This window comes from Sphaerodactylus townsendi, linkage group LG04 (assembly GCF_021028975.2).
Source record: "Sphaerodactylus townsendi isolate TG3544 linkage group LG04, MPM_Stown_v2.3, whole genome shotgun sequence".
Lineage (NCBI taxonomy): Eukaryota > Metazoa > Chordata > Lepidosauria > Squamata > Sphaerodactylidae > Sphaerodactylus > Sphaerodactylus townsendi.
The window spans coordinates 23446225-23472167 of NC_059428.1; the positions used below are offsets into that span (position 1 = coordinate 23446225).

Sequence of the window (25943 nt, forward strand, 5' to 3'; positions counted from 1 at the left end):
CTTGCTCCATTCTCTCACGTCTGCTTCTCTCTCTCTCTCTTGCTCCATTCTCTCACCTCTGCTTTTCTCTCTCTCTTGCTCCGTTCTCTTTCCTCTGCTTCTCTCTCTCTTGCTCCATTCTCTCACGTCTGCTTCTCTCTCTCTCTCTTGCTCCGTTCTCTGCTTCTCTCTCTCTCTTGCTCCATTCTCTCGCCTCTGCTTTTCTCTCTCTCTTGCTCCGTTCTCTGTCCTGTGCTTCTCTCCCTCTCCTCTTACAGGAGGGCTGCACATGAATGACCATGGCCGGGTGTGGGGAGGGCACGGGGCGGGCGAGCGGTGCAGTAATGCACGTGCAAAAGGTTCAGCGTTCTTCCGGCAAGTAAAGCGCGCGCAAAACGTTCTTCCGGCACAGAGGAGGGGAGGGGAGAGAGGGGAGGCAAAACGTCCTTCCAGCACAGAGGAGAGGAGGGGGGGAGCCGAGTAGAGATCTAAACAGTGCGGAGACAAGACTCGTGAGCTAATGCGAGGCCCCAGGAAGGGGCAGCCATGCCGGGAGCCGCACTGCAAGTAGTCAGGAGCCGTTTGCGGCTCGCGAGCCGCGGGTTCCCGACCCCTGGTCTAACCCAAAATCTCCAGAAATGTCCTAACATGATGTTAGCAACCCTCTGTAACAGAAGCAAGCTCCTTATGGAGTTCCCATGAGCTTATCAAGCCTCCCCTCTTCTACAAGATTTTCACATAATTTGGCTAGCTTTGCTTTGGCAGGTTTTCAAAAGCATTTGACTAAAGAAATGCTTGCATCAGATTTTTGCAGAACTACTTTGGACTTCGAACAATGTGGACATGGTTATTTTTGTAGTTTTGCATGTATTAATTACCACTTGTTAGCTGAAAAATTAAGGCCCTAACTCTCTTAAATAGATAGAAAGATGAATGTATGGGTGTTCAGATACATTCAGCTGAAGAGGTTCATAAAATAGGCTTAAGTTATGATTATTTATTGCTCTTCAATCACATTTGGTTCAGATATGTAAAGACATATGCTTGATAAATGTTGTAACTGGTGTGTACCAAGGGCTAGACTAGGGCCCCTTCTGCACATGCAGAACAATGCACTTTCAGTCCACTTTCAATTCACTTTGAAGCTGGATTTTACTGTGCGGAATAGCAAAATCCACTTTCAAACACTTGTGAAAGTGGATTGCATGTGCATTAATCTGCATGTGTGGAAGAGGCTTAGAAGTGTTGCCATCAGGCCTGGAGGAAAATGTCCTATCCTTTTAATAAATGTGTGGAAATAGGCAGCTGCATATCATTAAGACTCTATTAATGCAGAAGGACTTTTTTTCTTCAAGCAGATGGCAACACTGTAAAATGCACATGACCAGGAGGCATCATTTGCAAGCTTCTCCCATTCAAACACAGTGAGGTATTTCTTCGACAGTAAAATGGACTTTCTCCCCTCTAAAGATTTACTGATGTGCTTTTAGCCTAGGGTTGGCTTCACTCTCAAATCTCCAGAAATTTCTCAAGCCTTAAACCTTTAGAGTGAGTGTACCTATCCTCCCTCATTACACTGCATTTTAAAATTGTATATTATACAGTCTTTATTTTATTGTTATTATTTTGCTGTCAAGTTTCAGGGTCAATCAGTGCTGACTCTGTACGGTTTTCAAGGCAAGAGATAAACAGAGATGGTTTGTTATTGACTGCCTTTGCATAGCAATGCTGGACTTTCTTGGTGACCTTTTGTCTAACTATTAACTGGGCCAACCTTGCTTAGCTTCTGAGATCTGACAAAATTGAGCTATCGTAGGCCCCTTCCGCACATGCAAAATAATGCGTTTTCAAACCACTTTCACAACTGTTTGAAAGTGGATTTTGCTATTCCGCACAGCTTCAAAGAGCACTGAAAGCAGTTTGAAAGTGCATTATTCTGCACATGCGGAATGAGCCCTGTGCTATCCAGGTAAGGTCATTCTCTAATTGTAAAGTTCAATTCATTGAATGTATTATGTTGTGTTTATTTCATTGTTCTTTAATTGTGTTATCTAGTTTTATTGTATTATATTGCATTACTTTTATAATCCTGTAATTCACCTTGAAGTTCAATGCGAAAGATGTACAACAAACAAACAAACAAATAAAATCGTGTGTGTGCCATCATTATTTGTAACTTGGCCTTTGGTAGTGTTGTGTAAATTTTGCTTATTTCTCATCTGTGAAACTAACAAAAAACAAAAAGGCAGTTGTAACAGACATTCTTAAAGTGCTGTTGAATAAGAATGATAGATCTTGGTAAATGGTATATGCCTGAGGCCATCACTGAAATTATGAATAGTCCTTATCATAACTGTTTTTCTGGGATAAGCTTCAGTCAGACCACAAAGGTTTTCAAAAGTTACCAGCCCTTGAAAAAATAAGCGACTTCTCTCTCAGGTACTTCGTAGGCAGCATCTACATTTGACATGAGCTGAGGGAAAGAGCTTGTAATGGAGAGCGGCCGCACACTTTTGAGTTGAGCTTGTCTTCGCCAGAAGACCCTATTGAGGAGAAAAGAAGGAAGACCCCTCAAAACTAAATGAAGAATATGCCTCACAAGACAGTTTAAAACAATATATATATATATTTAGTACTAGCCTGCCAACTTCCTGAAGGCCAGCAGGAATTTTTGGAAAACAATTTTTTTGGAAAACAAAGGATTTTTGGAAAACAAAAAAACCCATTCAATAGTGACTCATGCTTCACACACTTCAATAGGCACTCATGCTGATTCTGATCGGACCACTTGATAGAGCAACAGAGAAGAGCAAAGACAGATGTAGAAGAGCCATGGCTGAAAGCAGAATGGAACTAAAATGACCCCCTGTCACACTGGCACATTCTTTACAGAAAATGGAGCATGCAGTTCTTAGTACAAATTTCATCCACTGGAACTCTTACCTGTCTTTGAAGAAAAGAAGCTCTTTTCCTAGCACTGTGACAGCATCAAATGAGACCCTGGAGTCACAGTGGTCTGGATCAATTGGAGCTGGTGGTTTGGGAAGTGGTTGTTGGTGGACTCGGGATCCAGATTGTCGTGACCCTAAAATATCATGCACAATGCAACCAGTTTTATCGAGAAGGGCAAGCTACACTCAATTCTAGTAATGATGTATTTTTATAACAATTACATAGATCATGTTTAGTTCAAATATATGTCTCCGAAGCAGATTTTGTGTTGGCTGTCCTTGAAGGTATGCTTTTCTAGGCAATAATTTGTCTCAATAAATAGTACTAGCATTAGTAGCCCTCATGACAATAAAGGAAAAAAACTAGAAATGAAGTCAAAATGGGTGTGCAAAGTCAATGAACCAAAACCAAAGTAAAAAAAAATCGCAATTTTGCATACTGTTCTTGTAAAATATTTTTAAATACCATTATTCCAGAGGGGTTTTGAAGTGGTGAATTAGGATATTTCAACATTTATGCTGTTAGAAAAAGTAAATATGCCTTGAATATGGTTTTGTCTACAAAACAGTGAGCAGTAAAGTTCAGTAATAATTATTAAATTATTATTAAACAAACTATATGTGAACCAAGTCTGATTAATATTAAAAACTACAATTAATATAATGCTAAACAATGAAATACAGTATATATCAAGATACTGTGAAGGAAGAAGAATAAGAAGAGTTTGGATTTATATCCCCCCCCCCCCTTTCTCTCCTGTAGGAAACCCAAAGGGACTTATAATCTCCTTGCCCTTCCCCCCTCATAACAAACACTCTGTGAGGTGGGTTGGGCTGAGAGAGCCTGGAAAAGCTATGACTAGCCCAACTGGTGTGTGTGAAGAAAGACAACAGTAAGTATCTGGAGATATAATGCATAAATGTTTTAAGAAAGTATATTCACAACCCAAAATATCTAGATGGAGAACAGAAGGGAACAGTGGGGAATAAGTTGAAAGCATTTTTTTAAAATTAGAGAAGAAAAGGATATAAAATATGGATGAGCAAGACTTTATTTTTATGCTCTTGTTATTACCATATAGTGCCTGAATCCCTTTCACGTCATCTTTGGGGAGGCGGAAACCAAAGGGATGCTGGTATTTGTATGTGGGATACATTAATGCTGACGGGTCAGTAGAATGGGCAAGGCCCAGCGCATGGCCAAATTCATGAGCGGCAACAGTGAATAAGTTGAACCCTATGCAACGAAACAATATTTTTATTATATTTATTTATTAATGTATATTTTATTTATGCTTCACATAAACAGATGGTTTTTGTCTAAAATGAAAGGACACAAACAAGAACATACTAAGCTGCATTCTGTTAAATTGGCCTATTGGTGTATCAAGGCCAATCTTTTCCTTGAATGGAAGTTGGTCTCCAGATGGGGGTCTGTTATACCAACTCCTACTTGATCAGTGGTGGGATCCAAAAAATTTAGTAACAGGTTCCCATGGTGGTGGGATTCAAACTGTGGCGTAGCGCCAGTGGGGCTGGGCGTGGCACAATGGGGGCATGGCCGGGCATTCCGGGGGCGGGGCATTCCTGGGTGGGGCTGTGGCAAGGGACGCAGCCGCTGCGCCAGTCCTTGGGCAGGAAACGATGCTGCCACACACGCCGGTGCACCTCCTGCTAGACTGCTTCAAGTTCTGCGCGCTACTGCTGAGAGGAGGGGCGTAACTAAGGCAAAAATCACGTGGCAAAATCACCAATTAGTAACCCCTTCTCGGCACACACAAATAATTAGTAACCTACTCTCGGGAACCTGTGAGAACCTGCTGGATCCCACCTCTGTACTTGATCCTTCTAAATGCCAGTTTCAGTAATTTGAACCGAGGACTTTCTGTATGCAAAGCAGATGCCCTATCAGTGAGCCGCAGCTGGTCTTCCAGAATAGACCAAACAATTCAGCCTATTATCAGTCAGAGAGCCCTATCCAAAGAGGTAGGGAATAGGGCAGCAGCACCACAATGTCATCTTCAAAGAAGGAATCAGCAGCACAGATGCCACAGGTGTGTTCCTGAGCCAAAAGTGCATTGGGAGCCAACTAAAATCGACTCCGTCTCCAGGAATGCCTCTGGAGCACCCTCCAGAATGCCACTGCAAGATCCAGCTTCTGGGTTTGGGCACTGTGGTGGCTGGCCGCTGGGGTAAGTCCCTTGGTGCTGGCGTCTGTGCCACTTTATGCAGCTCTGATGTGACAAATGCCAGCACAACCCTTCTGCTGCTTCCAATGTGGCTTCAGCCCCCCTCCCCCTCCCGACAGATTGCATTGTAAAATTTTTAGAGTAAGTTCTTTAGATTTCAATGTGCCATTCCTAGCCCCTCTTCTCTGGCTGCCTTTGTTTGGTTGGTTGCTTGCAAATGAACAATAAAGATTGACAGATGGTTCTTCGGTGGGTGCTAATGGCTGAAGGGCTGATTCTTGTCATATTTCCCATCCAGATCGGTTTGACAATGTATGTGTGCCTGCATTTGTGCATGTGCACATATATAGTGTGCATACAATCTAGCTAGAAACTCAGTCTTTCTTCTATTTATTTAGTTTGTATTATTCTCCCATTTACAGAATTTTCCCAAAATATCTCTTGTTTACTGATTGCTTAGGAAAATAATCTCATGGATTTCTGTACAAATTCGATTTTTCTTTTGTTTACGGTTCCTCCTTTTTCTTGTTCTTCTCTACTCTTTTTTGCTGGCCTAATGGCCGTAATAAAACTGACTGACTGACTTAGGAAAATAATCTTAGAAAATTGAATGTCTGATCTGGAGAAACCATACACATCCGTCCATTGTTCAGTCATTGCCTTAATAGCCTGTTGTGAAGGGGGATGGAGAGGAGAGTAAGGCTAATTTCTCTGATCTGTGCACATATGCATGGTGTACATTCTAACAGGGAATACACAGACTTACTTGGGACATTCTGTCAAATATTGGACCTGTGACATACTGATAATAATATTTTAATCAATCAATATTTTCCAAATGGTGGCAGCAAGAACATCTACCAAAGTTCATGAGTTTAGGACAGGGGTCCTCAGTGCAGTTCCTGTAGGCACCGTGGTGTCTGATGGCAATTTTTTTAGGAAGTGGGTGGGGCCAGATAGCTTAGCAAGGCTTCTGATTGGTTGCATAGAATTCTTTAAATGTTTCTTTGGCAGGAACTGCTACCACAGCACAAGGAAGTTACTGAATTACTGAAGTTAAACTGTGGCAATCATTTTGTGACTGGCTCCACCTCCTGTGGCAGCCATTTTGTGGCAGCCACTTTGTTGCTGTGCCCACCATTGTGTGTCAGAGTTCCAAATGTGTCCTAAGCTTAAAAAAGAATGGGGCTCCCTGCTTTAGGATCAAACCCCCACCATAAATGAGCAGCTCTGGGACCCAGAGAGTTGGGGTGGACAGCAGCCAGTGTCAATGTATTCATCACAATGATAAGCTGTCATTCTGCTCTCATGCAAATAAATCATTTTGCTTTGCATTCCAAATGGTCCCTTCTAGGTATACTCGGTTGCATTAGGAAATTATAGTCCTACCATTCATCCCCATCGTCCACTTCTCAGCGTTATCAAAATGGGTGTCTCCACCTGGTCAGCTACTCAGGGAGCAAAGAAGCATGCGCTAAGAGTCCCTAAATTGGACCATCAAGTAGATGCGAGTCTCCATGATCTAATGAAGAGCACAAGGATAGATCATTATTTCATAATTGCTTTGGACAGAATAGCAGTTAGCTTGGCATTGTCTCAGTTGCATAATGGTTTCACATGGAAGTTGGCAATGATAGCGGAACTGACGCAAAAAATGCTACCGACTGTAGAATTCCAGGTAGAAAATCGAAACAGTGAACTCCATTAGAATGAGAATTTGGACACAGTGATTGCCTTCAGTAAACCCCATATGTCCCAACTCGGCCTCTGCGCTCGGCAGAGGCCAATTTACTGGAGATCCCTGGCCCCTCAATGACGCGGCTGGCCTCCACTCGGGCCAGGGCCTTTACGGCTCTGGCCCCTGCCTGGTGGAACACTCTCCCTCCAACTGTCCGGGCCCTGCAGGACCTTGGTGATTTCCACAAGGCCTGTAAGACCGAGTTGTTCCACCGGGCTTTTGGAGAAACCAGCCACTGAGTGTGCCCCCCCCCCCAAGTTAGGGGTCCTTAACATCAGTGGGACCCATTATTGGAATTTATGGGTCCCTAATACCATCAGGACCCCCTCCCCCCTCCCCCCTCCTCCTTCTAGAAGGATTAGGTTCAGGTGGGACGCCATCTTGGATATAATAACTGCTGTTTTTATTGTAACTATGGATGCTTATGCTTATGATGATTTTATATGAGTTTATGTTGTACACCGCCCAGAGCCCTCCGGGGATGGGGCAGTATATTAAATTAAATAAATAAAAAAAATAAAAAAAAATAAACAATTTGGCTTTTAAGTTGTCACCCTTCCAGGCGGAGACACAAAACAGGGCTTGAGAAAAGAATCTCACATCTGTCATAAACTGGTGGGATAGATGATAAGGGAGGAGGAGGTCTTTCATGTTCCTATTTCCAAGCTACTGGGGACCTTATAAGTAAGAACCAGCACTTTTCAATTTTGCCTGGAAATAGATGAGCATCTAGTGAAGATATCCCAGCCCCTGATAATAACCTGGCCACTGAATTTTGGACCATTTGAGGTTTCCAAATAGCTTTCAAGGACAGCTCCATGTACAGTGCAATACAGTTGTCTTATTTGTTATGATGAATTTTTTTGAATACCTTTTGGGTTTTTAAAAATAGTTTGTGTAGAAACTACCTGGAGTGATTAAAAATGATGTATAAATATTTTAAATAAACAAAAATAATGACTGTAGCGTAGGGTTACCAGGTCCCCTCCAACCACTGGTGGGGAATAACGGGGAAGGATTTCCAGATCCAGGTTGGGAGACTCCTTGAGGTTTGCAGATGGAGCACAGGGAGGGCAGAAATGTGAGGTTCAATGCTACAGAGTCCGTCCTCCAGAGCATCCATTTTTCTCCAGAGGAACTGATATCTGTATTGTCGAGATAGTCACCCAAGCACCACCATTTCTGTACCTATCCTGAAATATCACCTCAAGGGATGTGTGGTTTGTTTGTTTGTTTTGCAACATGTAATGCCCTGAACATTTCCTATTGGAGCTCAACTTTATCCATTTGTGGTCATCCACATGCTGAAACTCAGTTACTATGCGGTGCTTTAAATATGCATGTACACTGCCCTGGACCTGACTTTGATAGGGAAGGGTGGGACATAAATGTAATAAATAAATAAATAAATAAATAAATATGCAACCCTAGTGAATATTAATTCCATTGTTTTACAGAACAACAGAGATTAAATGTTTTGCATGGTCCTTTCCGCACAGCAGAAATAAAACATCCTGCAGATGTTTTAAAAAGATCTGTTTTGCATTTTTGTGTTCCCACAGTGCCAACAACACAAGCGTTGCCATCAAAAATGTTTCTTTTCTTTTTTTTGCCTGCTGTCCGATGGAGCCCTGGTCAATTTCAGAGTTGTGCCTGTCATTTTGTGTGCTGGTGCAGAGATTCTTCTGCTTCTACCATTTGGTGAAGGTTTTCCACAGAGGTTTACTCTGCTTGCCGCTCATCAGCACGCAAAAGTAGATAACGTTCTTTTTGCCTAGCGATCTGCACATGTGTCTTTTTCCTTTTTTTGTTTTCAGGGGGATGTCTGTGAAGCTATAACGACGCAAATATGCAAATACTGCAGCTTCTCTAATCATGATGTCATAGCTTCACAGACATCCCCCTGAAAACAATAAAAAAGGAAAAAACGACACACACTAGGCAAAACAACTTTACCTACTTTTTACATGGAAATCGTGCATGGATGAGCTGCAAGCAGAGGACACCTATGTGGGGAGCCTTCAAGGAATCTCTGGCTCAGCACACAAAATGGCAGCCGCAAACCACAAAAATGAAAGTAAGAGATTTGGATGGGAGAAACAAAGCATTTCCTGCCTGCTTTTGTTCACTCAGCAGGCAGGAAACATCTTCAACCCAGGCTGGGGGGAAAATATGTGATTTTTGAAAAACCTGGGTTGAGAGAAATAAAACATTTTAAAGACGTTTTGGGTGAGAGAGTTGTGTGAACTTTCCCCCAAAATGATTTTTAAAACGTCCCCAAGATGTTTTACTTATGCTGTGTGGAAATCACCATTGAACACCATAACGTTTGATTTGAAAATTACCTCCGCTTTGGAAGGATATCATAATGTCTGCTTCTCCAGTGTCTGTCTTGACAAAGTTCAGTGGGGCAGCATTGCTCCAGGCTTTTAACCCCATCTCCACTGCCTTGTCAACTTCTGCATGACTCAGACTGGATGTATATTTGGATACTCTGGAAAAATAAGGACCGTTTAGAAAGTATATATAAACACACACACACACACAAACTATGGGAATAAAAGGGATTTGACTGGCAGGAAGATAAAAAGCAAAATTTCTGATATATAAAAGGAAGAAAATGTAACAATTTGATCTTTGGAATGGAACATTCAACTCTTGAAAAGAGCTGGATTTTATGCAGTGAGACTTTCTGGTATTCCCCTCTCATGCTTCAGCGACTGAAATTTCGGTCTTTGGGGAGAAGTGGACCCTCAGGAAGCGCATGGGGGACAAACTGGTAGTCTGTGAGGGAGGGGAGAATTGGTGGAAATCTTCAGTCCACAATTCCAAAGGGTGAGAGGCCATTTAGGAGAAGACTTGGTTTCAGAGGATGGTACCTGAAGATGTTTTCGCGTTTCGGCGGAATGAGTCTGGGAAATCCTGGGGCAGTGGCAGGTTGCAAGAGTTTGGCTCCCAGACTGAAATCACAAGGAAGATTAAATTGTGGCTTGGATCCAGCCAGCTTTCCCAGTCAATCTCACTTAATTTTTCCACTTACTTCCACCATCCCACAGTGTAGGCCCCACGAGGCCCAACATAGCCTTCTCTCTTTTTCACCAGTGGAGAAGTTGGCTGGATCCAGACTTAGAGTTTTCCCAGTTTGAACTGTAGTAGTAAATGGCAACTTGCTACTGAACTCAAAAGACTGATTATACAAATTGGTGGACAGGAGAGAAGGACATGGAAGGAGCAAGAAAGCCTGAACATTCCTTGAGCTCATTCATGGAGCAGCAAACTTTTATGAGGAGGAGCTGGCTCAGCTTCAATTCCCTGCATCTCTAATTAAGGATTAAGTAGTAGGTGATGTGAAAGTCCTCTGCCTGAGACCTTGAAAAACTGCTGCCAGTCTGGGTAGACAATAATGATCTAAATCAGGGGTAGGGAACCTGCAGCTCTCCAGATGTTCAGGAACTACAATTCCCATCAGCCTCTGTCAGCATGGCCAATTGGCCATGCTGGTAGGGGCTGATGAAACTGTAGTTCATGAACATCTGGAGGGCCGCAAGTTTGACACCTGTGATCTAGAAGGACCAACAACCTAAATTAGCATAAGGCACCTTCATGTGTGTTCAAGCCATCATTTTACAGATTTTATTTTACTCTTTTATATGAAAGGCTAGCGGGAGTGGTGACCATTCACTTCCACCAATCAGCATGTACACACATAGCTTGGAGGGTGGGGTTTACACAGGAAGGGAAAAAAACTATACAAACAAAGCAGCAGAATATGGTGATTACTCCCTCTCCTGCACATGAGCCCTGCTCCCCTACTGCTGAATAATTACAGTCACTGTACCATCTGCAGCTGCGTGAGGAGGAGGAGGTGATGGCTGCACCCCGTGGGCAGATTGCAACTGCTGGCAGCCACAACTGCACTGTTAACTGGTGGGTGGTGATACAGATGTTTGGGAAGAGGAGCAGGTGTCTGGAAAGAGGACGCCAAGGTGGGAGGAAAGGGAACAGGACTTGTCCCCTTGATGGGCTGTATTAACCTTTGCATGCTGATGCAGGCATCTGGGAAGAGGATGAGGATGAGGAGGGAGCTGGTGACACAGAGCCAAGGGTAGAAGACACAAGAGGGTTGGCATCATTAACCCACCAACAGTTTTCTAGAGCACATTATATTTGTTCATATAATGGGCTTTACTGCTAGTTTATTTATAGTGATTTCTAGGTTGTTTTTCCCCTTTATAGGTTCAGGGCGGTTTACAACAATAAATTAAGGATGAAAAGAAACAACTATACATTATAAGGCACCATAAAATTTCTCACTAAGAGGAATTAATTAAAGGAAGAGGGAAAGGAAAGGGGAAAAGGAAAGGAAAAAGGAAGGGAAAGGGGGGAAGGGAGGCCAACTATGATGGAATGCTATTGTACCTCTGTTTGACTCTCAACTCTGAAAATCCCATAAGTTGGCTGCGACTTGAGAGCATTTTCCACCATGATCCCTGATTAGTGAGTTCTTTAACATCAATATTGTTCTGGTGGACTGGTGACTGGGTCATTCTAAATATTTAGAAAACTGCTAGTTAAATTCTTGCAGTCCTGGCTGGGATGGGTGATTTGATTTTGTGAAGCTGGCTTTCATGTTTTGTGATAAGTCAGAAGTGACTTGACACTTAAGACACACTAAGACACACACACACACACACACACACACACACACACACACACACACACACACACACACACACACACACACAACATTGCTGTAAAGCAGCAGATATATTATTAACCATATCAATAAATCCAGTGACTTTCATATTGCAGCTAGCTGGACCATTCAATTAAAAAAAAATCACTCAGGTTTTTCCTTAGGAATAGCTCCATCTAGTGGAATGTATTCAAACACCAACAGCGGAAGCTTTGGGCGTTCATTTACTTCACATCTCTCTCCTTCAAGGTATTCTGTGGCCTCATCCCAGTTGACCTTCATGACAGCCCTTTGAGGCAGCTTAGTGTGTGACCCAAGAACTGCATGTATGTGCAGGAATTCTAACTGAGAGCGCAAGGGAAGTAATCCTAAGCAGTTCTGTTTAGAAGCTAGTCTATGTTATTGAATGGGGCTTACTCCCAGCAAAGAATCCTCAGGACTGCAGCCCAAATCTGGCCATCTCACTCAGGTGAAGGAGCGGGGAATCAAACCCAGTTCTCTAGATTAGAATACATCTGCTCTTAACCATTACAGTCTGGTGTTTTGTCTAAATTAAGGCTTTAAAAAAAAAGTTAACGGGAGCAAACTTGACAGCTTCTGAAGTTACAACAAGTACAATTTTAACTCACTATTTATGTAGATAACTATATGTGTACAGACATATACATAGAGAAAAGGCAGCATTACAATCTATAAATCAGACTTCCCAATCAAATACAATCAGATCAGCCTCAGAAATCAAACAAACCTCCTACCGGTATGTATTGATGTTTACCTACAACATTATGCAATGTTCTATCCCCACCCCCAGTCTTCTTATCCTTAAAACATAGGTTATCCATTTGACTTTCAAATAGCCACGGCTCTATGCAGGGGCCTTCACTTTACAGCTAATGTGCAAGCTCATTTCTCATATACCAGTCCACCATGTGACCTTTCCTTCACAGGCACTTTAAAATGTTCTGAGGCAGGAAATAAAACGTTTCCTCTGAGGAGTTACACATAATTTTTACCCCAAATGTTTTATTTTCAGCCTGAAAATGTTTTAAATGCATCTTTAAGCATAACAGTACTTTTGCTAAAATGTTTTCAAAACATTTTGACTTGCTGTGCGATCTCTTTATAACATTTTCCACACCTCTTCAGTCCCCTGACTTTTTCCTTGGCACCATTTTCGAGCTTGTTCTGTTTATTTTGGTCAGTTCTGGGTTTTTTTCTCAATTTAGGGGGGTCAAATCTATGAAGCATGGCAAATTGCAGCATGAAACATTGAAGCACTGAATCTACAAAGAATTTTTTAAAACCTGGGAAAAAATCACAAACTGGCAGCTAGGAAGCATTTTGAGGGGGTAGATGCAGACAAACAAGGGGATCGAAAATGTTTTGCAAATGTTTCAATGACTTGTACAGAAAGGGCCTGTGGCTCGGGTTGAATGTCAGACTGGGCACTAGCTGAAGCAATTCTGCTCATATACAACACAGAGCTGGTTGTGTGTACCAGATCTAGATATAAAGGGGGGATAGCACCCCTCCCATCTCACGGGAACAAGAAAGCATGGCTTTCACTAGAGTAAAACAACCCACAATACTCCCCAACACCAGAGGCGGAGCAAGGGGAAACTATACCTGGGGTGTGTGGCCCCCGGAGTGGCACTGTCCACCCCCGCCCTTTCCAGGAACGCCCTCAGATCACCCCCTCCACAGACCAGCCACGCCTTCGCTGCGGCTCCTCTTGAGGCGTCGTGCCCCCCACCTCGTGGATGCTACGCTACTGCCCAACACTGTGAAGTGTAGAAGCCGGCAGGTGTCTAATGAGCAGATTAGCCTGTGCCTAAAAGTGAAACTAACAATTTTATTTGTTACATTTATATACCGCCCTCCCCGAAGGCTCAGGGGAGGAAGAGAAAGCAGTCCCAAAGAGAGGATTCCATATCCTGGCCAGGAGACATGACAGGTTCATGTCAGAACAAACAAACAAATAAATACTGGTTGTGGTGGGTTTTCCGGGCTGTGTGGTATACCCCACTAAACATTCGCTTCTCACTAGACACAGTGTGTAACAAACTTCTCTCTGGCTCATTCCGCACATGCAGAATAATGCACTTTCAAATTGCTTTCAGTGCTCTTTGAAGTTGTGCGGAATAGCAAAATCCACTTGCAAACAGTTGTGAAAGTGGTTTGAAAACGCATTATTTTGCGTGTGCGGAAGGGGCCTCTGTGACACACCTCTGAAGATGCCAGCCACAGATGCAGGCGAAATGTTTGGAACAAGATCTACCAGACCATGACCACACAGCCCAGAAAACCTGCCACAACCAGTTGAATCTGGCTGTGAAAGCCTTCGACAATACAAATAAATAAATAATCTTCCATAACAGAGCATAGATCCTTGCAGGTCTTTTCTACATATGCAATTTATGATGTTTTCAGACTGGAAATAAAATGGTTTTTCTGTGAAGTTCTTCACTGCCCGCCCCCCCCCCCCCTTCCCACTATGGCTAAAACACTTTTTTCTCAGTTGTTTTTGAAAACACTTTGAAAACACTTTTAGGCCATTTCTGCACGATTGAAATATCCTGGGTTGAGCAAGAGAAATACCCCGTTCTGTACAAGAATTTCGCATGGTTCCTGGGCCTCAAGCGGGTTTGCCCTGTGATATTTCCCTCATCCTGGAGTATTCCCTCACAGTGCAGTCATATATCAAACATTTTATCCTTCCTGTCAAAAAGCCTGCCTGTTTTCCATGCCTCTGTACTGTCACTCAACTTCCCCCTCAGCGCCTGGTCTGCCATTTTTTTTGCATCCCTCACCTCACTCCTTTCCCCCCTCACCTCTCCATTTTTTTTCATTTTTTTTCATTTTTGTTTTGTTTTTTGCTATTTTGGGTGAATTAACTAAGTGCGAATTTAACGGATCTATGGAGCATCAAAACAATGAATCAGTGAAATGCTGTTTCAACAAATAAGCAGCAAATCAATCAATCAATCAATCAGTCAGTCAGTCAGTCAGTCAGTCAGTCAGTGAATAGAACACAGGTGTCAAACTCACGGCCCTCCAGATGTTATGGACTACAGTTCCCATCATTCCCTGCCAGCATGATGCTTGCAGGGGATGATGGGAACTGTAGTCCATAACATCTGGAGGGCCGTGAGTTTGACACCTATGGAATAGAACCTCACATCAGCCATGAAATGTTTGGAGGAGGTGAGTGCAAACAAACATCGTGGTAAAGAGGGGTGGGTGGGATCAAAAACATTCTAGAAACATTCCAAGTGATTTGTGCAGTGAAGCCTGTACTGTGGTGGCAGTTGCTTCCAAAGCAACATTTTAAAAAAGTCTGCATAGCCAGTAAAATCTGCAATAAAACCGTAATGTAAAAATCACATGTTAAAATCATGTGTAAAAATCACATACATAGAAACCTTAAAACAACCAGCAGAGCAGATTGAAACTGAAGTCACTGCTTCAAAAATACCCTGTGTGAACAGCTGGAAAAAGGTTCCATTTGGGCACAAATTTGGATTACCTCCCAAATGTGATGTTCTCTAAAACATCCTATCATTAGCAGTCTTGCTCAGGTCTTGCAAACTGAGGGTCTGAGCTTCCTTTATAGAGTAAATCCATCTCATGTTGTCTTCCTCTTTCCCTGCTGACTTCAACTTTTCCTGGAATTATTGTCATTTTTCAGTGACTCTTGTCCTTTCATTATGTGACCAAAATCTCAGTTTAATCTTTTGGCTTCCAGGGGAAGTTCAGGCTTGATTTGATCTAAAATCCACTTTTGGGTGGTGGTGGTGGTGGTGGTGGTGGTGGTGCAACCCTCTGTTTTAACACCACATTTCAAAGGAGTCTACTTTCTTCCTGTCAGCTTTCTACATTGCCCAACTTTCACACCCATACATAGCAATAGGAAATTATCTTGATATTGGATGCAAGTGACACATTCTTACACTTAAGAGTCTTTTCTAGCTCCTTCATGGCTGCCTTTCCTACCCTCAGTCTCCTTAAGAACATAAGAACAAGCCAGCTGGATGAGACCAGAGTCCATCTAGTCCAGCTCTCTGCTACTCGCAGTGGCCCACCAGGTGCCTTTGGGAGCTCACATGTAGGAGGTGAAAGCAATGGCCTTCTGCGGCTGTTGCTCCCGAGCACCTGGTCTCCTTCTGATTTCTTGGGTGCAGTCTCCCTTTTGGTTGATGGTGGAGCCGAGGAGTAGAAAATCTTGAACAACTTCCATTTCCTCATTGCCCACCTTCCAATGGTCATTACTTGTGTTTTCTTGATGTTCAGCAGAGAAACAGATTTGCCACTTTTTTCTTCAATCTTCAGCAGAAGTTGTTTCAAGCATCACTATTTTCTGCCAGTAATGTAGCATCACTGGCGTACCTCAAACCCTGGACAATTCCAGGAGATGACTTTGGCACTGAAGAGACAGCAAGCTTCCTTCCCCTGTCACCTCCAGCCCTCGAAGTTCCACATGCAGTATTTATTTAGTTCTTTAGAATATTTCTATGATGTTTCCTCAGAGTCTCACTTGAGGCAGTTTACAATTGAAAATACAAGTAGCACAAACAATCCATAAAACAGAAGCATATCTTTAAAAACTTATGAGAGATTAAACCCCTAATTAAAATCCCGGGTCAAGACTAAAATAGGTGCTAGGCAAGCATTCCAAAGGCAAGGTGCCACCACAGAAAATGCCCTGTCTCTAATCACAATCCACCTCACCTCTGAAGGCAGGGATACAGAGTGCGGGGCTTGAGAGGCAGACTCTACTGGGGAGATTGGGTAGTATGAGAAGAGATAGTCCTTCAGGTATCCTGGCCCCAGGCTGTTTAGGTCCACAAAGGTACAAATCAGCACTTTGAACTGTGCTGGGAAATAGATAAGTAAGGTACACAAGCATTGTTTATGAGACTTCATGGGGGTGGTTGTTTTACAGATTTAAGTCATTGATTGATGCTGTTGATGAAAAGGGGAACTCATCCCAAAAGGGAAACTCATCCTTTACAGAAATACTTGCGGAGACTGTCCACAACTAATGAGGAAAAATGAGATAGAGGTTTTCCAGTCAAATTCCATATGCAAAAGTCTGTCATAATGAGGAATAAGTATGAAAAGAAATGTGTAGGATGTAGAATAATGTGAAAAAAGAAACCAAAATCACAGATAAAATAAGTAACTTCAAACACCTTATTTCAAGCACAATTGATGCCAACGTATTACCTGTATGTCAATGTACTTTTGTTCCATTTAGGTTCTCCTGGGAAGAGGCGATAATTTGCAACATCAGGGACACCACACCGAGGCCTCTTGATGACATTCATGGTCCTATAGTCCAGTTTCCCGGTCACTTGCAAGCCAAAGAATGCCTGCATTTGCCGAACTTTCTTTGTCATTGAATTGCCACCTGCTGTCATTTCTCCAACCTTGTGTTCTCCTTTTGGTGTATAATACTTTTCAAGGTAATCCTAAAATCAGATAGAGGTAAGGAAACCTATTTCTTCATAGTATTATTTGATACGTGCAACTAACAAAGAGAAAAACATTGTCTATCTCACTCTTTCTCCTCAACTCCACAGAATAACAACAGCAGCAGTAGCAGCAGCAGCAGCAACAACATGTTCTAGGCCTCTGAATTGTCAAGTTCTTATGGGAGTTTGGAATCCAAATGGACAAAGTATTGGCACACAACACATTGGACATCACAGTGATCAAGGACAAGAAAGTGACCCTTATTTACATAGCAATACCTGGTGACAGCAGGGTCAATGAAAAAGAACATGAGAAGGTCACTAGGTATCATGAATTGAAGAGAGAGATTAAGTGACTATGGCACAAACCAGCTGAGGTAGCCCCATGGGTAACTGGCACCGTGGGCACCATTCTGAAATCACTAGAGCAGCATTTGAAATACCTTCAAACTGACAAAATCAACATCTGTCAGATTCAAAAGGCAGCCTTACTGGGATCTGCACAAATACTATGACAATACATTACAATGTCTTAGGTCTCTGGTAGGGCTTGAATTGTAATGAAAGGCCAACAGCCAGCTACAGAACTGGCAGCTGTGATAGTAAACAACAACAAAAAATAACACAGCATGGTGGACTCTAATCTGGAGAAAAGGATTTGATTCCGCACTCCTCTATATGAGTGGCAAACTCTTATCTAGTGAACTAGATGTGTTTCCCCACTCCTACCCATGAAGCCTGTCAGCTAGTCACAGTTCTTTGGAAATCTCTCAGCTCCATCTACCTCATAAGGTGTCTGTTGTGAGGAGAGGAAGGGAAAAGGAGTTTGAGACTCCTTACCGGAGAGAAAGGTGGGGTATAAAGCCGAATTCTAATTATTATTATTATTGTAGATTTCACAGCTGCCAGATCTTTAGCTGGTTGTTGGCCTTCATTACAATTCGAGCCTCACCCAGAGGCCTAGGAAGTTGTAATGTATTGGCGTAGTATTCGTGCAGATCCCAGCAGGGCTGCCTTCTGAATTTGACAGATGTTAATTTTGTCAATTTGAAGATGTTTCAAGTGCTGCCCTATTATTATTATTATTGTTGTTGTTGTTGTTGATTTCGCAGCTGCCAGATCTTTAGCTGGTTGTTGGCCTTCATTACAACAACAACAACAACAGTTGTTGTTATTGTCATTGTCATTGTTATTGTTATTGTTATTGTTAATACTACTACTACTACTACTACTACTACTACTACTACTACTAATAATAATAATAATATTTTCAATGTTTAGTTGATACTTCTAATGATATTCCCAGTCCATTGCCCAATGTGAAGCTAGAATCATAGAGTTGGGAGAGACCACAAGGGCCATCAAGTCCAACCCCCTGCCATGCTCAACTTGGCTCATTCTGGTGGTCCAAGATAATCTTCCTTGAGGGCTGAACCTGACTGCCAACCTCATGGACAGCAGAAAGGCCTGAACTTTTGACTGTTTTTTCTTACTACTGTGGGGTGCCCCAGAGGCCCCCTTATGTGGCTGGCCAGGGGAATCCTGAGGAGAATAGAAAAGCAGTCAGCACTATATGCTAACTGTTGGCCCTGTACACTGAAAGTCAAGTAAGGTGCAACTGTTAGAATTTTGAACAAGGGCCAGAGCAACCTAAGTTCAAATCTCCACTTACTCATGAAACTTACTGGTATTCTTTGGGTTGGTCACCTTTCTCAGCCTGAGGTACCACACTGAGACGTGAGGTCAAAACACAGCAGGGGAGAATTATGTACACTGCTCTGAGCTTAGCTCCTAAAATCAAGAATATAATTTGACAATTCCAGTTGGGGAAATTCCTGGAGATTTTGGGATACCAGCTGGGGAGGAAGCAGCAATGTGATAGAGTCTGCCCTTCAAAGCTGCCATTTCCTGCAGAGGAACTGATCTATGTAGTCTGGGGATCAGTTGTAATTCTGGAGGAACTCCAGAATCCACCTAGAAGTTGGTAATCCTAATGTAGAATGAGATAAACATGTGGTTGGTACAGAGAATATCACAGAACATGACATAGTTGGGCCATGGCAATGGCAACACAAAGATACTGCAGCTACCTTGATAAAAATTGTTAGGCCTATAGGCAGTGGTGGGATCCAAAAATTTTAGTAACAGGTTCCCATGGTGGTGGGATTCAAACTGTGGCGTAGCGCCAATGGGGCTGGGCGGGGCACGATGGGGGCAGGGCCGGGCATTCCGGGGGCGGGGCATTCCTGGGCGGGGCTGTGGCAAGGAGGCAGCTGCTGCGCCGGTCCTTGGGTGGGAAACGAATGCACGCAGGCTGTTATAGGCTGCCCACGCAAAGATAGGCTGGTTCACCTCCTTCAAGTTCTGCGCGCTACTGCTGAGAGGAGGGGCGTAACTAAGGCAAAAATCATGTGGCAAAATCACCAATTAGTAACCCCCTCTCGGCACACACAAATAATCAGTAACCTACTCTCGGGAACCTGTGAGAACCTGCTGGATCCCACCTCTGCCTGTAGGATATAGTAGGGAGAAACGCAAGCTACTAAGCCATTTTTTGCCATCAAGTCAGAGCTGACTACTGGTGACCTCATGCAATTTTCAAGATAAGATAAATTCAGACGTGGTTTTCCATTGTCTGCCTCTGTATCATCTTGATATTCCTTGGTGGTCTCCCTTCCAAATATGAGCCAGGGTTGAGTGTGTGTCTGGCGCAAGGTCATCCAGCTAGCTACCATGGAATGAGAGGGGGTCCAATTGGAGGTTCCCCCTGCCTAGTCCACTACCTTAACCACTACACCACACGGGTTTTCATTTATCCATGGGAAATTCACTATTGTGATATTTCAGAGCCATTGTTGCAGTTTTCTTGTGTTACCCCCAAAGTACTGCGCTACAATGAAAGGAAAACAAATACATTGCCATAGACAAATTCACTGAACCTTCTTTGTAGGAAAAAGTCAAAGGAAGACTTACTTTTCTCAAATCATCAATACACACTACAGGAAGAAACAATAAATGAGAATCATGTGATATTCACTTAATATCACGAGAAATGTGCTGTAGTCTCTGATCATACCATAAAAGAAAAACAATGTCCTGAAGGACAACAAGACCCGAAGGCAAGACCTAATAAATATGACCAAAAGAATAACAAACCATATTGTAATGCATAGTTCAAGATACCAGCGTGCATTTTCAAATGCTAAGTACTCTCTCTGTGAAGTGCTGTCAAGTTGCAGCCAACTTATAGAAGAAGAAGAAGAAGAAGAAGAAGAAGAGGAAGAGGAAGAGGAAGAAGAAGAAGAAGAAGAAGAAGAAGAAGAAGAAGAAGAAGAAGAAGAAGAAGAAGAGGGAGGTTTGGATTTATATCCTCACTTTCTCTCTCCTGCAGGAGACTCAAAGGGGCTTTACAATCTCTGCTTGCCTCTTCCCCTCACAACAAACACCCTGGGAGGTAGGTGGGGCTGAGAGAGCTCCGAGAAGCTGTGACTAGCCCAAGGTCACCCAGCTGGCGTGTGTGGGAGTGCACAGGCTAATCTAAATTCCCCAGATAAGCCTCCACAGCTCAGGTGGCAGAGCTGGGAATCAAACCCGGTTCCTCCGGATTAGATACACGAGCTCTTCACCTCCTCTGCCACTGCTGCTCTCCCCGTAGGGTTTTCAATGCCAGAGGTGTTCAGAGTGGTTTGCCACTGCCTGCTTCTGCAAAGTCTTCCTTGGCCTTCCATTCAACTACTGACCTTGATAGCTTGTACGATCTGATGTACTATACCAATCTGCATCATTGCTAGGAACACTATCTCCTCATAATATAAGCCATGCAAAATGATAACTGATACAGGCAACAATATTCTCACCATTGAGCATATAAATAATGAGGGGTACAACAATGATGAGACCCCAGGTACATGAACATTTATGTATTCTTACAATAGCATAACATCTCTTCATATTTCTGATTTTACCAACGGCCAGACGTCACAAACAGCCCATGCAATTCCAGCCACCCTATAGCTAGATTTTAAGCATCTCTGTCTGTTTCCATGGAGATTCCACCGAGATTGCATTTCTCAAGAGCTACAACGTTTACCATTTTATAATCCTCAAGCTGCCAGTTACCTGAGAGAAACAAATTTTAAAAACTCTCAAATCTTCTTTCATTCCTTATTGCTACAAATACAGATTGAACTTCTTAAAACCCTGATCGGAAGCACCCATTTAAGTTGGGGGTAACTCTGACGGAACTCAGTGAAATCCTACTTCCAAGAGCTTCACAGCATGCAGTGGGATAGGATCCCAAACGAACAGCCTATGGAGTTGTCAGTAAAATGTGTGTCACTCACCTGTGCAATGTAGAAGTCTCTCCAGCTGGATGTGCGGGGCAGTGCAAAAAGAGCAGGGGCGGGGGCTGAGTATTTCAGAGAAAGGATCAGAAGCAAAGGTGGACAAAACATATAAAAGAGCTCCATTTCTTCTCAAACAAACAGGATGGGTTGATAAGACCAGGAAGAAGGGGACCCTCTGCCCCTTTTATAGAGGGAGCCGCTGGTTTGGGAATCCAGAGCCGAAGTGACTCATGTCTCAGAAGGTAATTATACAGCTTCAAAGTTTTTGATGAAGGGGTAACACACTAGCAGTTAGATACAGGAAAAGCCAAATTCCTCCTAACGTAGAAAAATCGGCAAAAAGAAGGAAACATCGTATAATGCCAGCAAAACTAGGTATTCTACAGTTTGTAAATTAGCAACGTGTGACATAGCAACACTTTCATGTTCTTCAAATAACGAGCCATATATTTGAACATACTTTTTTTTAACCACAATGCAACACAGAGTTAAGCGTACTTAAGCTGTCTGGAAATCAGTGGGATCAAGTACAATAAACTCTTAAATGGTGGCTCCTTCCTTCCTACTGTACTTTTAGATTGGGAAATTGTGAAGCTGTGTTGGAACCACGTAGTTCTTCTGCACGTGTAAACTTTTCACAGATTTTAGCTGTGAAAATCTGTTCACTTTTTAGAAGAAGAAGAAGAAGAAGAAGAAGAAGAAGAAGAAGAAGAAGAATTTGGATTTGTATCCCCCCTTTCTCTCCTACAGGAGACTCAAAGGGGCTTACAATCTCCTTGCCCTTCCCCCCTCACAACAAACATCCTGTGAGGTAGGTGGGGCTGAGAGAGCTCAGAAGAGCTGTGACTAGCCCAGGGTCACCCAGCTGGTGTGTGTGGGAGTGTACAGGCTAATCTGAATTTCCCAGATAAGCCTCCACAGCTCAGGCGGCAGAGCTGGGAATCAAACCCGGTTCCTCCAGATTAGATACATGAGCTCCTACGCCACTGCTGCTCCTTTTAATAACATGGACTGTCAAATAATTTGCCAGTAACTTTTTTTTCACTCCAGCATCTGTTATTTTCCTGCAGTTATCTAAAAGAAGATGGCAAAAAACTCCAGGATTCCTGGCCAGTCCAGATTGGAGGTAGATTGCTTCCTGACTCCAAAGTGGTGATTGGCTCTTACCACTCTGCACCAAGGACTCTTAGAAACATTTATTACAAATGACATTACCAGATTCATAACATCAAGAAATAACATAAATAATCACAATTTTTTTAAAGGAGTAAAAAGGAAATTATCCAAAGTTATTGACAGTCAATTCCTGGAGCTTCATGGCTGCTAGGAGATACCTAGATACTTGATTCACAACATGAAGACTCCAGGGTGGCCTTTGAACCTGAGTAAAAGAGGGCTAATTAAAGAGTTCCTCAACTCAGTATAAAATTACAACGAAGCAAACCATGAGATAGAAATCCAGGACCTCTGGCTCCATACAGGCAGCCTTTTCTGATGAGGAGTGCTCAAGTATCTGTTACAAAGAACTGCTAAAGGCACAGCAGCACTGAGCCTTGCGAGCATAAAAACTCTGCAGATTTGCAGAAATTTGAGGTGATATTTCATGTTTTTATCACATTTAACTTTAGTGAGCTGCCTCAAACATGGTTTCTGGAGAGGCAGCACAGAAATGTTTGAAACAAACGAATAAATGAGTTCAGTTAGTACTTGTGTTTTATCTATCTAAGTATTTTTATTGCTGCCTTTCTCCTGGGGGTTCCTGTGACATAAATGTTTGTTGACCTCTTTTTATTTCCATAATAACTCTGTAGTGCCCAGGATCACCCTCTGAGCTTCATAGCTAAATAGCAGAGTTACCAATAACCTGAGCCATTTACACACTTATGTTCTGCTGTAACGAACTAATAAAGTCCAGGCAAAAGTAACTGTTATGAGTTCTTTATTGAGTTGGCATTCTTAGTCAGAAACAGGCAATGCGAGAACTGAAACCCAGATTACAACCCACAGCTTTTAGCAGACAGGCTCCCACCAAAAAGGAATAAACAAGGCAGGATTTCACATGGAGTTTCACACAGACTGGCAAGCAAGTAAAAGATAACCAAAACAGCTAAATTCCCCTTCCCAGGCGTTAAGCCAAGAGTTTCCAGCAGGAACCTCGTCAAGGTCAGAAAACACACACACACACACACACACCACTTTACACAAGCTTGCCTTTCCTTTGCTGTGCACTTTTATGCATTGTGTTTTGTCCTTTCTGAAGCCATTGTCCTGTGCCTTTTATATAGACTTAATGTGTGGAAATAGGCAGGGAAACTATTCATGGTGTGAAGGTAAGCAATATTACCTGGTAAATAACATCTCATTAAATCTATGTTAAAAAGACAGCTTTTCTGCAGGAAGTTGGCAATCCATCTGAGTACACGTTGGATTTCTGGTCTCCCTGTTACAAACCCAGTGCTCTAATCACCGCAACACACCAGCTGTCAGAATATTTCAGAGAATGGCTCCAAGCTTGTCTACCCTTCAAGAAATCTGGAGTCTTGTAAAACTCCTGTTATAGTTAATTATCATAAGTTTGAGCGTACTGGGTTATACTTTGAAAAGTGTTGGTGAACGACTGTTACAATTATAGCCTAGTTTGGGTGTGATATGTAAAATCACAGTTGACAGCACGCTCTGGCTGAGTTGGCAAGTTGTCAGTTTTACTGCGCTGGATCAGTCGGCTAAATTATATGGTACTTTGGTGTATAAATCAGCATGTTTTTCTCAGTGAAGTTGACTCCAGTTATGTTGAAGCGCCATGTTGGAAGGAATAATTTGATGCCACAAAGTAACAGGAGTGCAATGCTTTATATTGAGACAATGGAAACTTCCTAAAATAGTGTGCTTTTGAGATCAACAGAACTCTTCTTCATTTTGATGTCAGGTAGTTGTAAAGAAGCCCTGACCTGGATGGCTAGCCTGATCTTGTCAAATCTCAAAAGTTAAGCAAGGTCAGTTGGAAGGGAAATCATCAAAGAATACCAAGGTTATTGTGCAGAGGAAGGCAATGGCAAACCATCTATGTTAGTCTCTTGCCTCAGATACCCTATTGGGGTGCCAATCTCATAAACTGCAAGCTTGGAAATGTAAAATGCATTTATTTATTTACTTCATTAGCCCAGTTTACTCCCTAATAGGGAACTGAAATGTCTTACACCCTCCTTTTCTCCTCCATTGTTACCTTCACAACAACCCTATCAGGTAGACCATACTGAGATGATGATCAGTGTCACCCAGAGAGCTTCCATGGCAGAGTGTTTCAGGAATCACACTGTATCTCCCTCTGGAACTCACTTTCCTCATCTGCTGGATTTCTCCCATAGTGCTGCAGACTTAAACAGAATTATGCCCTTTTAAAACCATCAACTTTGAGGAACTTAGAAGAGTATAACTCTACTCAGTTAGTTAGTAGTTAGTGGACAGAAAAATATAGGGAGGGTGTGTAATGTGCAAGTACAGAGGTTGTGATTGCCTGTTGTCTGCCTTCTTTTGATTACACTTGGGCTGCAAGGATGTTTCCCTGAAAGTAAGCCCTATTGTAGGACTTCCTTCTAAGTAGACCTTTGTGTGATTGTTCCTTTAAGTTTTCGTTTGGGACCTCTTAGCATGAGATTCATTTCTCCCTCTGCCTTGTAATACATATTCTCAGTTGGTGTAGCAAGAAGTCCATCCTTCCCAATAGCCATTCCAGGCATTGTAATTATACACTGGAATGTGTTTGTGTTACTCAGCCACAACTTAATCATTATGAGGTGCCCTCCTGGAAACGCAAGCATAATTCAAAGATTCAATGGTATGCATTTCTTTTGCGATTTTTTTTCATTAGTGGAGGGTTGGTGTGTGTTTTTTTAAAAAGGCTACCTGTATATTAGAGAGACAGAATAAATATGCCATCATCCGCGCCCTTCTAAAATGCACACAAAAAGACACAATGTCTGTGTTTAGATACCAGAATTCTTGGTATAGAGAAAGTCCTCAAGGACTCTTCAGTTTGCTGTGATGTCAATATTTGGGTGTTGTTTCAACAAATGGATATGTGTTTGTTGATTATAAACTAGGATTCTAAACCATTCTTTGATTCTGGTCTAGAATCCTGTTTGGTCGGCAATAGACAAACCCCAGTTTGTTTGAATTTGTATGTTACAACAAACCATGGCTGGATCAAAGACTTTCTAAACTGGAAAATCTTCAGTTGTAGCTCTGACTAGCCCTGTTTCCTAGTTACAGAGAACACACATATACATTCTGTGTACACTGTGCACTTGAGTTTTCTCTATACATGCAAAGAGTGATTTGAACACAATTACAGCTCAATGTGTGATCCAGGGTCCATGGTTTCGTTTGTAAAGTGAACACACAGTGGCTCTTCCTTATGAACAATGTACATATGTAGGCTGTATGTGTGTTTGCTAAGACATGTGTGTACTACAAGGGTTATGTCAGTGATGGCGAACCTTTTCGAGACCGAGTGCCCAAATTGCAACCCAAAACCCACTTATTTATCGCAAAGTGCCAACATGGCAATTTA

At 42.5% G+C, this 25943-nt stretch overlaps 1 protein-coding gene across 1 annotated transcript; it reads right to left on the reverse strand.

Moving 5' to 3' along the window:
• Positions 1-2380: 2380 nt before the first annotated feature.
• MMP20 (matrix metallopeptidase 20) lies at positions 2381-21581 on the reverse strand. The gene is given in 8 exon segments (XM_048494033.1): positions 2381-2522; positions 2923-3064; positions 4006-4167; positions 6509-6560; positions 6562-6641; positions 9203-9351; positions 16780-17024; positions 21371-21581. Coding segments are annotated over 8 exon segments (1098 nt in total). The 5' UTR covers positions 21497-21581.
• Positions 21582-25943: the final 4362 nt, after the last annotated feature.